We start from the raw sequence: 13,091 nt of genomic DNA, 5'->3' as shown, positions 1-13,091 counted from the left end.
GTAATTAGCCAAAAGGCTGCTGGCGGCCCTGATGACTCGTGTGAGGCCGGTTTCCAGGATAACGAGCCTCACACTGCGAGCACACAACACACCAATTACATTTTTTTTAAGGAATTCCCTCGAACGGGTAACAGCCACCCACCGACTCCGTCTCCACACAAACACTTTACAAATCCAAACCTCTGCCTGTGCACCGAGCTGAGGGCCGCGCTTTCTTCCGGGGCCCTTTTCTTTGCTACCTGCCACAAACACGCCTCGCAGCTGCTATTTTGGCGTCGGTCACCTGTTGACCTGACAGACAAGTGTGCACATGTCAGCTGCAGGTGGAGACTCTCAGCGGGGAGCGAGGCTGCGGGCGCTGGCTCGCTCAGTCGGAGCCCAGGATAACACAGCGCTGAGGGACTGCAGGTAAGGGGGCTTCTCGTTTCACCCTTCGCACGCTGCTCTTTCATTTTGTCTTTATTTCACATCTCTGATCTGCACTTTAGTGATTAGAAGTGAGCACAACGAGCCGCTTGATGCTTCTCAGTAGCTTGTGTTTGACACAGGGAGCAGGTTTGACAGTGAGTGTAGAATGAGGCTGCTGCAGATCTGCTCTGTCACTGGTGTAACAGCTGCTGGTTCCTGAAAACAGTCCCTTCCTGCTCTCTCCTCAGATGCAGCTGGTTCCCTGAGGTTTCGTGAGACACAGGTAAAACACATCTGCTGAATGTTTTGACTTTACATCTGGAAAAACTTTAAAACAAGCAGAATTATGACTTTTAATCTCTTTCGAAGGTCCGTTTTCTGAAGGAACCATCGGCTTTTTTCAGGTTTCACACATTTCTCCCCTGGTCCTGCCTCTGTGAGCAGACACATTCAGGCTTCACCCTGGAGGTTTCTCCTCAAAAGATGTACGGCCTGTACTTGGAAGCAGTGAACGATTACATCAACGAATCCTACGGGGAGGATGTGTGGAGGCTGATCGAGAACCGAGCGGAGATCCCGCACCTCAAGTTCGTCAGACATCAGATGTACAAGTAGGTGCTTCTTTTGTTCCTGGTGAGGATCTGTAACACAAGCTGGTTTTCAGGGATCGAACAGCAGCAGGTTTGTATTTTCTGACAAAGTAGAACTGTGATACTGAAGAGATGCAATAAAACAGACATTCAGCCGAGGATAAAATCAAATGCATCGTGTTGGAAGCTGAAGATGTTGCTTGAAATGTGCAGTGAAGAAATATTTAAGCCTTTTTTAGAGAAATATGTAATATGGAATCTAACATTCTAACCTGGGGCAGAAATGATAAGTGTTAATTTAGCGAAATATAGTGAAATAGACTTTTACATTGACGCCAATATTCTGATATGAACTAGATTAAGATATAAACAGTATTTTCACCTTAACCTGAGTAAGGTCAAACTTAGAATAAGCAATAAGTACATTTACCAATAACAACACAATAATTCAAATATGGTATTTACATGAGTTTCCAGTAGAATATTCAACATTAGTTTCCACCAGAATTTTAAAAGCCCTGAAAACCTTTAACAGTTTAATCCTGGACGCTGTTACGTTCTGTTTTAAGTGTTTTATCTCTAATAGCTCCTCGTTATTTTTCCATCTTGTTTGCACTGGAACACGGGTCATGTGACGTCACCAGCTGTTGTATGTCGATGTCTCTAACCCCATTAAGACTTTATAATGGGATGAACACGTTTGCAAATCATATTGGTTTTCATTTTCTGTGGGCAAGCTGGTGTAGCCCTTAAGGCTGGTGAATTATTTTCTATATTGATTTAATGTGTTGAATATTTTCTCAAATTTCTAAATGAAAACTTGTTAAAACTGATAAATATTTTGTCGATAAACTCGCAGTTCAGTCGACTCACGTCTCAGAAAGAGAAACTAACTAAATAAGTGAGAGCTCTTCTTTCCTTTCCCAGTGACAACCTGATCCTCCGACTGGCGAAGGCCGCCGGCGAGGTTCTGGGAAAGACCCACGATGAGCTGATGTACGCCTTCGGGGTCTACATGGTGAAGAGGATCGGAAACTACGGATACGAGCGGATCCTGAAGGTGATCCACTGACCCCCCCCCACCCACGTTAGTGATTCAGTGCAGACCCAGCTCACCTGTGCTGAAGAAAGGAAAAATCCCTCTGGCACATGGGAAGTTTCATATTTATGAATAAATTAAATAAGGAACGGTGCAGTGGTTCTAAATATATATCTGACCGGAAACTGAAAAAAGCGTCACCTTTGAAATGCCCTCAGGGTAAATAAAGGTTTCATGTGTTCACTCAACATAAAACATGAACAGAAACTGTTTCCCTGCACATGAAGGTGCATAGAAACACAGGAAATGCAAAACACCAGATATATTCAAATAGATTTCATAGTATCATGAAATATTATTTTTAAAAACGTCCCCGTCCGCCATCTTTTCCAGGTGTTGGGCCGAAATGTGCGCGACTTCATCAACGAGCTGGACAACCTGCACGAGTACTTTCGCTTCTCCTTCCCCAAAGTGCAGCCGCCGAGCTTCTGCGTGGAGGAGGAGTGCGAGACGAGCCTCACGCTTCACTACCGCAGCACCCGCAAAGGTTTCACCCAGTTCGTCAAAGGTAAGAGGACGAACCACGAAGGAGACAGGGTTCGATCCCCTCGCTGCCTGCGCGTGTGTGGGTCTCTGCCCGTTGCATGCTGGGATACGCCGCAGCCTCGTGTGACCCTGGACTGTGATTAAGTTTGTAAAAACACAACAGACTAATTACTGAGTGGTTTTGCCCGTTTTGCTTCATTAACTACAAATCAGAAGAACTTTACTTTATATCACGAAACTTTTTCCGACACACGCTGCAGCTTTTCACATGTTTCACAAAGTTTTTCTTTTCGCTTCCAGGCAACTGGCGGTGAAAGTTTCCACAGACAATGAACAGTAATAACATGTTTTAATTATAAAGCACATGTCTTGTATTTTATCATTATTAATGCACTGTACACTCTCTGCTGCTTCGCTGGGAAATTAAACATTATGTTCACTGTGGTGAACAATTTAACAAATATCTAGTCTGTGCAAATCAATGTAGATACTGTAGTTCAAACTCCATACTGTAGAACTAGATACTGTAGAACTATAATGTATCTACATTCTAAAAGAAAGGTTTGATGCAGAGAAGTTGTTCACGAGGACGAAGCAGTCGAGTGTAATCGACAAAGTCACAAAGCAGTGATTCTACTTCCCGCTGCAGTTTCCTCTGAATTCCTGATAAGTGCAGTCGACCTCCACAGATCCGTGACCAGTGTGTTGTTATCGCCCCCTGCAGGGCAGCTCTCTCAGGTGGGACGACAGTTCTACAACACAGACATCGAGGTGGAGATCCTGTCCAAAGAGGAGACGGAGAAAATGACGTATGTGGTACGTACTCAGGTCACATGGCCGTCGAGCTCTTTGGCGTCCGACCTCGTCTCTGTGGAATCTAGTCCATCGCCCTCAACGAGACTCCAGGCACAGTTCTCGTTTGCACTCGAACAACGAGTGTTTATTGGAGGCGGATAAGTGGTTATTGGTCTGAGACTCTGGGTAAATTCTGAATTTACAGCAGGAGCAAATATGAAATGTGGAATCTAGACCGTCACGTTCACCGCCACAAGCATGAGTGAGAAAAGATGCGTAAATACAGACGTGATCCATATTTTACTATAAGATTATATTAATAATAATACGTTATAATAATAACTTAGTAATACTAAGTGTCGCAAAATGATGATTGGTATCCGCCCTCCATATAATCCACATTGGTCGGGCTCTGCTAACGTCTGTGTCTCTTCTCTCACTCATCAGGAACCTGGTGATTTCTCACTTCACAGCTTGTAGAGAAATTTATGCAAACAAGCCTCAGAGGTCGAAACTTAAAATTCCTTCAAACAGAATGTCAGGAGCTCCTGGACGTGATGAATGAAACTAACATTCACAGTCGTGTCTCCGCCTCGTGGGCACGTTGCTGCTGCTGCTGCCATATTTTATTTATTGATTAATGCGTTGATTATCTTTCAAAAGTTATAAAACAAAACTTCTCTCTGCAGTTTAACATCTTACATTCACACCAGCTGAGTATATTTCAGATTCTGTTAACGCTTCCGTCTTCCTGCAGGTTTACAAGATGAACTTCGACAACGCGGCCTTCAAGCACCGCATGCCGCAGCAGAAGACGGCGCCGAGCTACGAGAAGCTGCCGATGAAGCGCGGCATCTTCTTCGACATGTTCCCCTTCAGCGTCATCTTCCGCCGCGACATGACCATGTACCGCGTCGGCGACGGCCTCAAGGAAGTGTTCTCCGACCTGCAGGGCAAGAAGGTGGACGAGGAGTTCGCGCTGGTCAGACCGATGCTGGAGTTCAGCTGGGACAACGTGAGTGAAGAGAGAATCTGTAACTTTGTAAACTTCTCACTCAGCGTAAATACGGATAAACGAACTTTTACATCCACAATGATCCTCCTCCTCCTCCTCCTTCTCCCCGTTTTCAGATCTACACTCACCTGAACAACGTGTTCGAGCTGATGTCTAAAGCCGTGGTGGAGAGCAAGCAGAAGGTCAACATCCCCAAACTGAACAAGGAGGAGCCGGAGGAGAAGGAGGAGAGCGAGAAGGCAAAGAGGGAAGAAGAGAGAGGTACCACTCTTTTAACTTTTCATCTTCTCACCTGGTTCGGTCACTTAAGCTGCAGAGACAAGAACAAAGTTTCCAGGGTCGTGTCGACAGCGAGAAGATAGTCAGAAACCCCCAAATCTTTACTGAGAGGACGAGGAGGAGCTGCAGGAGGCGCTATAGAGTCTGAACATGTTTTTTTAAAGTATTTATTAATACTATTATATGTATTTATAAATATTTTTAGCTCCACAAAGTCCATTCTGTCCTATTTTATTTTATAATAAACACATTTATTTAAAACGTGTTGGAAACATATTTCAAAAGAGGATTTGACAAATAAATATTCTTATTTCAATGTTACATGTAATTTATTTGTATTTTGATGCTAAATTAAAAACATAGCTGTATAATCTGTCTGCTGTTGGCGACACTTTGAGGTTTTGATTCACACACTTGTGCTCCTGCTGAACTCACAGCCTGGTTCATGTGGATTTCCCTCCTCTTCCTCACTGCTCCTCTTCTTCCTCCATCAGAGCCAAAGTCAGTGGAGGAGATGAAGGACACGGAACAGGAGTACAGCAGCAATGCCACCCAGTACAACAGCAACGCCAACTCTGGAATGGAGGATATTGAGCTGCTGGCTTTCCAGACCATCACCGGTCAGAACCCGTTACACCTCCACCTTGTTAGCGGTAGTTCCTGCGTCGCCTGCATTCGTGTCGTGCATCCACGTGCACCAACCTCAGTCTGCCTGTGGGCTTTTAAGTCAGAATGTAGAAAAAACATGTTTTAATTAAGTGTTTGGAGAGGTGAGGTGCTTACGAGAGCAGTTTGACGAAAGTGAAACATTTGACAAATTCACAGAAGAAGCTGCTATATTCAGAGCGGAGTGTTAAATGATGTGAATTGGTTCATAAGTGATGATGTCAGCAACTCCTGTACCGACACTTTCCGAGTTGTACTCGAGGCGGCGTTCCCATCAAGTCTTCTGACACCACGTGAAAGTACGATAAGACGACCAGCGTCCTATTGAACTGTTCCTAGAGATGAAACACTTCTAAATCTGCTTCAGCTTCCTGATCACATGGTTTTCACTAGTTTCCTCCACGATATCCTCAGGAAAGTGCAGTGAGACCATCTTCGAGGACGTGAGGGAGCCTCCTAAGAAACCTCTGCATCTGAAGGGCCAGATGAAATACGTCCCCCAGTGGGACTCGCTCATCTTCCTGGGGACGCCGATGTAAGAGAACTGGTTTCACTGTGTTTTCATCATAGACTCTTAAGAAAGACGGACGACATGACGGCTCCAAATGACGAATGAAGAATAGGAGACAAAAGAAAAGAAGTATTTCTGCCATTATTAGCTGCAGTTACTTGTTGATCCTGTAGGTGGTGCTGCTGCCACTGTCTCCTCTGACTCTGAAGGTCGGGTCCATCCCTGTTATGATAAACTTTCACCTTCAGATGGCTCCAGTATTTTTGTCTAGTTTAAAATCGAGAAAAACATTAGTGGGAGATGCAGTTTTGATGTTTTACAGCCTGTAATATTTTTAAATATTATTTATTTGATCATTTACTATTTTAAAAAAGGCAACAGAACAAACAAACATCTTTATAATTTATCCTTTTTGTCTTTTCGATAACTATTCAATACTAAATATGTTAAATTGTATGTTTTTAATCATTGAAATCAAGAGATTACTGCCTGAAGTTTTATGCTAATAATTAATCCACATACTCTTGTTTTGTCTTAATTTTACATAATAATAAGGTATAATATAATATTCAAGGTTATAATAATGAGACGGATCAAAGATGTACTACAGAATGAATATTGAAACGTGGATACTAAGTGAAACCTTGACGTCTCCTCCCTGTTCCTGCAGCATCGAGACGGTGGAGGACATGATTAAAATGGGAGTCTACGTGAACGACCTGAACCTGCACGATTCCAGCAGAGAGCTGATTCTGGCCGGGACGCAGCAGTCGGCCGAGCTGCAGCTGGCTCTCGATCAGGTGATGGAGAAATAAAACGAAACCCCCCTGAATCCTTTTGTGTCCAGATACAGAGAATCAGTGCAGCCTCAACAGGAGGATTCGTTGTTTTCATGTGTTACACGTGAATGTAAGAGGAGCCGGTTGTCTCCATGCGGCCGTGGAGCAGGTGAGACCAGGTGAACACTCTGCCCCCGTATTGATTTCACCCATTTAAATCCACTTCAGTCGTGCAGCAGGGATGTGGATTAGAAGGATTAAAAGCAGACAGAGAGGGGATTTCAGTTTTCATGGAGGTGAGACTGTAACTGTAGACTCCTCTGTCCCCAATTCTAATCCTCCAGGAGCAACAGAAATACGCTCAGCTGATGGAAATCATCAAGAAGCTGGACGAGGAGAAGAAGAGAGGCGACTCTCTGCTGTACGCCATGATCCCCAAAGCTGTGGCCGACCGCCTCCGGAAGGGGATCACGGCTCTGGAGACGTGTCAGGTACGAGACCGGGGAGAGACCAGCCAACTTTAAGATATCACAGAAACAATAAACTGATTTTTTAATGCTGAGATCACTTTGCTCACAGGAAGAAGACGTGTGCTGCATCTCAGGAACTTTTTAAATATATGCCACGGCCCAACAGTCCCTTTAAATTCAATCAAGCTGCAACAGATTTCACACACTCGTAGATATCAGTCCTCTAAATGTACCGGATTTTTCATTCAGATCCATGACCTGTTATCTGAGAAATTGGCGAAAAGGTCGTTAATAAATTATGAATTATTATCGTTTATCAGTCCATCACATGTGCCTGATCTTTCTCCATCAAGAGAAATGTCTGAAACACATTATTTCGCAATGTTTAATGACAGTGAAAGTAAATTTCTGGTTCCACCTGTTTAATCGAATCCGTTCCAACATGAATCAGCTTCTTCTTTGGCCCGAATATCACATCCATCAAGTTTCAATAAAATCCGCTTTGTAGTTTTTGCGCTGGGTCCAGATTTCTTTATTTGGATCTGCACCAAATTGCACAAACTAATCGAGATCCAAAAATAAATCATGGACCTCGTCCCTGATTCAATAAGTTCTTTCTTGGCGCATGTTCCTTCTTTCCACAAAGTTTTGAGGAAGTTCAGTAGTTTATATGTAATTCTGCTGACTGACCAGCAGACGGGGTGAAAACATAACCTCTATGGTGGAGATAATTCATTACATGAGTAGAAACTATTAATATCACAGGGAAACACTAAAACATAACAAACATCTAATTGTGTGTGTGTGTTTGTGTGTGTGTGTGTTCCAGGTGTTCCCAGATGTGACCATCCTGTTCAGCGACGTGGTCAAGTTTAACGAGATCTGCATCCACATCACGCCCATGCAGGTGGTGGACATGCTCAACGAGATCTACATCGTCTTCGACACGCTGAGCGAGAAGCACAACGTCTACAAGGTGCACACACACACACACACACAGACACACACACGTACACACACACACACACACACACACACACCTGTATCTGCACAAGAAGAATACTTTTATAAAACCGTGTTGTGGAGGAATAAGTTCTCCAGCGAACACTCGACCTTCGTCTCTGTTTCCAGGTGGAGACGATCCGTGACGCCTACATGGTTGTGGCCGGCGTTCCCAACAAGACGACCTTCCACGCACACCACACCTGTGACATGGCCCTGGACATGCTGAGCTCCATCGACCACCTGAAAGACCCGTCCACCGGGGACAACATCCAGATCAGAGTCGGTGAGCAGCTCAGACCTGATGAGGCCTGAATCCTGGTTTCATCGAATTCTCCTCTGAATACAGGACAAGATCCAATTTCTCTCTGTTGTCGCTATTGTTTCCTTATGACAGTGGCAATACAACCTGTGTTCTTCAGTTCCTGATGAAACCCTCCTCTGTGTGTCGTCCCCCCCCCCCCCCCCCCCCCCCCCCCCTCAGGTATTCACTCAGGGATGGTGGTGGCCGGCGTCGTGGGCCTGAAGATGCCTCGCTACTGTCTGTTCGGCGACACAGTGAACACGGCCTCGCGGATGGAGAGCAACGGAGTGGTGACTGCACTCAGATATTTAACGAGCCGCTGCACATTCGAATGCGCTAAGCAACCCGCGGCGACAGAATAAATAACTGCAATAACATTCACGATTTCCCTCCGTCACAGTCATTACTGCAGAAAAACATTTCCTGTCTAATGACGCCCCCGTGCATGTTGCTTTTAAGTTAATGCAACAGGCTAATCGCCTAATTTGCTTTCCATTACTTACAGTAATAGGAGGCGATGTCATGTGTGGGGAATCTGTGCTATGGACAGAGAATACATTAGAGAGGAAGGTGGTTCGTGCAGGTTGGATTCCACTGAGCTCGATGTTTTTAACTTTAACAGGGCATGCAGATCCACATCAGTCAAACCACCAAGGATCACCTGGAGCACGAGCCCTACATCATCGAGGAGAGGGGGAAAATATTTGTAAAGGTGAGGAGGCCGTTGACAAATAACATTTATTGATTTCTCTCATTTACTGCGTGATAAGAACGACCTAAAACGACAGAAATCATCTTTGGAAATATGTATTTGACGTGTACTTAGGCTCATGTCCCATCTGCTGACGTGGAGGAGGTGGGGTTTGTGACCTATACTGCAGCCAGCCACCAGGAGGCGATCTAGCCGTCATGTCACCTATGTTTATCTTCAGCCTAATCAGAGACGCGTATTACTAAAGCTATGCATATTTGAGAAGATGTTAAACTGGTCTTCCGGGTTCAGGGTAAAGGCTACATGAAGACCTACTGGCTGAAAGGAAAGAAGGATCTCTCGTTCAAGTCCCCGGCGGAGCTGCGCTACAGCGGCGAGCAGAAAGACTCGGAGGAGAAGAGCTCTAATGGGTGAGTAGACCGAGGAACAGTCTGAAGACCACGTCTGATCTGTGTGGACGAGCGATGCCCCCCGTTGATTCAGTCAGAGCTGTGGTCTTATTGGTCCCTGCAGCAGCACACAGCAAGAAACCATTAGATAAAATGAGCACAGCACAGAACCTCTGATTCCGTCTAATATCAAGAGTTTGAGACTTATTTCAACAATACAAATTAAATAAACAACATGATACGACTACAATAGGACTAAGAGTGTTTAACCTCCACAAAGGCCCAACACTAGGAAACCACATTTCATTTCCTTTGGATCTGCACCAAATTACAAACTCTCAGAAATATCATGATATGACTCTTTTCATCAAGATCCATTATTCCAGAATCCTTTCACCAAGTTTTTGTGTTACTCTGTGCTTTAGTTCCTGCGTAGCCCCGACAAACAGGGAAATCAAACAAAACAGCCGACCAACAAAAAGACAAGGGTGTAAACATAACCTCCACTAGTTCACATTGTTTCTTCAAAAGAATGATTAATATATTTATTCAAAAAGACCCAAAGGAGAGGAAACGCACACCGGTATTGAGCAAATTACACTTTCAGATATGTATTTTTATTTTATTGTGATAAACCCCGGCTCCTATTCCTTAGTCGAAGAGAATTGTTTCCAAACCAGGGGTCGGGATCTTATTCTTATATTCAAAGACAATTTAAAACCAATTAAAAACAGCACATTTTAGCCATAATTCTTAGAGGAGAGGAAACATATTAATCAAATTTAAGAGAAATCCATGCAAATGTTAGTGATGTGAGATTTATCATAGCATCAGTTGCAGCAGGTTAATTTAAAGCATAGGAAACATTATCTGGGATCCTAAGTCTCAGACATCGTTATTCTTTGCTCACTCCCGGTTTAAGATGTTAACACCGATAATCCATGAGGCCATATTTAAAAATGTAAGATTTTAGGCAGCGTGATAACAGGTGAACTGTGTCTGAATGTCTTTCTTTATGTCTTATGTGAATCAAACTAATGTGTAATTGCACCAGCTCCGCAAGCCCCAATACCAAACGCATGGCGTCCAACCTCAACATCGCCAAAAGCGACGAGCAGGCCGAGGGCAAGCCGAGCCCCAGCGACCTGCCCCTGGACACCCTGCCCCTGCCCGAGGCCGCCACCGAGCCCCGCAGCATCTCGGCCGAGCCGCAGGACAAAGAGAAAGCCAAAAAGACTAAGATCAGCAAGGTGTCCCGGCTGGAGGTCCCGCAGGCAATCGCAATAGTGGAGGATTTGCTTCCCGTGGACGGGCCGGAGAACCTGGGTCCTTTCCTCAACATCAAGAGACACAGCTTCAGGCAGCAGTACGCCAAGCTGCCCACCAACCTGCCCATGCGCAGCGCCTCCTGCTCCGTCCTGTGAGAGCGAGGTCGCGGTGGGAGGACGAGACAGCGCCATCATGTGACGAGGGTGTGAAGTTTAATCAGGGGGCCACACAGACGGCTGCAGACGATCTGTATTTTCACGTCATGTCCGAGGGCTGTGACAGATTTTTGGCTTGTTATTACATCCAGAGTCGAACTAAAGTTTCCTGGCAACTTAAACTAAACACCAACGCTAACTTTTAAACATTTCCCACTAAAGTTCAGCTGCACAGTTCAGGTTTTAGCTGAAGAAAAACCCTCTACTCTGATATCAAATGGATAAAAGCTGCATGTTATTTTTGATAAGCATCCATGTCACTGGTTTTACTGCTACAGGAAAAAACACTCAAACCTGTAATGACAACAGATGACAGGATGTTTAGGAGAATGAAACTAAACCCATTATCTAACACATAATCTGACCAAGCCTCCACATTACGGAAGCTTCATTTCATTCGCTGAGATGAGACGTGATAGGTTGTATTTTATAGAAAGTAGACGAATCGTCAGCGTAGATGTTTCACAACATTGTCTTCATGAGTTCGAGCCTCTGATTGTAACCGACTGCATTTCTTTCACTGCATGACAGTGTGTCTATTTATATAAAACTGTATGTACAGCCACTACAAATGTTTTTGTATTTTTGTAATTAGATCATGACAAGAGACACTTGACGCAGCAGGTGTGACCAGAAAAATCACTATAATTACACTTGAGCACATTCCTCCAGCAGGGCGGAGCAATCCTTCACATGGTTTCCTCGTTCTTATTAAAGAAATATAAAAGAAATAATCTGCGTACACGCCCACATGTTATTGCTTCTTCCCCTTTTGGTTCATGGTCCATCGAATCAAAGTTTCGTGGAAAATCTGTTACGTGATTTTTGCGTAATTCTGATGACAAGCAAACAAACGGCTTTGAAAACACAACCTCCTTTGCAGAAGGAAATATTTTTGAATGACACTTAGTACAAAGTATAATTCCACCAAGGTCGACCGATCCTACACGTGAATTCCACACAGAGGCAAACAAACCAATTAGAAGGGCAATTAGAGAGCACAGACCTCAACCACGCTCTATGTTGCTATGTTTAATAAAGTGAAAAACAATTTCCAGAACTGCTCCAAATTTTAATGAGTTCCTCGTTGGGTCAGGCCCCGACCACTTGACAAAATGTAATGGAAACCAGTTCAGTAGTTTTTATATTATCGTGTTCACAAACACACAAACGAAGGCAGATGAATGTAGAAGGGCTCATGGCCACTCTCACCATGTTGTATAGACGTAGATGTACAGAGATCAGATCATTTCAAGATCATCAAGATCTTTATTATTCGTAATTATTTGTTGAGAAACAACATTGTCCAACCCAAAGGTTACTGGGTGCTCCCTTGGCCCCGCCCCCACCTTACAACCAAGTTTCAATCAAATGGGTTCAGTAGTTTTTGCTTTAATCTGTTCACAATCAAACGAATGAGAAAACAAAAGAAATGAAGGAAAAGCTTCACAGTGTTCGACTGTGAGAGGACGTGAGTGAAGTCAGAAGAACCAAAAGCTCAGGAATAAATAAATTGGTTAATAAATCAGCGCCTGTGAACAACAAGTGGGTTAATCTCCGGATCCCTGAGTCTCCTCACGTCTGAAAACACAAAGTGACATGGAAGCGTTTTACATCTGACGCCACGGGGGAACTAAATTAATCTCCGTTAGCCGCAGACTGATCAAATTAAATCTCCCGGCCTCCGTCGAACCAGCATCTGTTGATCTCAATCTGCGTTCACCATCGATCTCACCGGGCTGCGAGAGGAGCGACGCCACGAGCACAGAGAGCACCTGAGCTCGCCAGATCCTCCGTGTGCTAAGACGCCAAATCTCCAGCCACGTTTCCCTGACCTCAGCGGTTATGAGGTCGCTTATTCCGGTCTTAGTCATCTGGTGATAACACACTGCCATTATGTGTGTGTGTGTGTGTGTGTGTGTGTGTGTGCGTGTGTGTGTGTGAGGTCAGAGGCTGGAAGGTCTGAGTGATCTCTTAATGAAAGATAAGTGACATAATTGAAGTTGCTCTTATTATCTCATGACCCAAAGAGGTAAATGCGTAGCTGTGTACAGTGTGAAGGTGAGATCTCCTTCACCAACACACACACACACACACGCCCA

General features: G+C 44.4%; 1 protein-coding gene across 3 annotated transcripts; it reads left to right on the top strand.

Annotated features, from left to right (window-relative positions):
• The first annotated feature begins 341 nt into the window (after positions 1 to 341).
• Positions 342 to 11,553, top strand: LOC117777276 (soluble guanylate cyclase 88E-like). 3 transcript variants are annotated; one of them, XM_034611943.1, is made up of 18 exons: positions 342 to 408; positions 657 to 691; positions 778 to 1,019; positions 1,926 to 2,058; positions 2,431 to 2,605; positions 3,308 to 3,399; positions 4,136 to 4,393; positions 4,510 to 4,654; positions 5,167 to 5,292; positions 5,753 to 5,873; positions 6,520 to 6,649; positions 6,973 to 7,119; positions 7,928 to 8,074; positions 8,230 to 8,386; positions 8,585 to 8,694; positions 9,027 to 9,116; positions 9,408 to 9,526; positions 10,560 to 10,929. In XM_034611943.1, exons 3-18 carry the CDS (start codon positions 892 to 894, stop codon positions 10,927 to 10,929), a joined length of 2,448 nt encoding a protein of 815 aa, XP_034467834.1. In that variant the 5' UTR covers positions 342 to 408; positions 657 to 691; positions 778 to 891. The 3 variants fall into 3 exon arrangements, with proteins under 3 accessions (XP_034467834.1, XP_034467835.1, XP_034467837.1); XM_034611944.1 differs by lacking the exon at positions 657 to 691 and having other exon boundaries at positions 389 to 408; XM_034611946.1 differs by lacking the exon at positions 342 to 408 and having other exon boundaries at positions 672 to 691; positions 10,560 to 11,553.
• The last annotated feature ends 1,538 nt before the right edge of the window (positions 11,554 to 13,091 follow it).

This window comes from Hippoglossus hippoglossus, chromosome 16, assembly GCF_009819705.1.
Source record: "Hippoglossus hippoglossus isolate fHipHip1 chromosome 16, fHipHip1.pri, whole genome shotgun sequence".
Lineage (NCBI taxonomy): Eukaryota > Metazoa > Chordata > Actinopteri > Pleuronectiformes > Pleuronectidae > Hippoglossus > Hippoglossus hippoglossus.
This window is presented reverse-complemented; position numbering and strand designations above follow the sequence as displayed.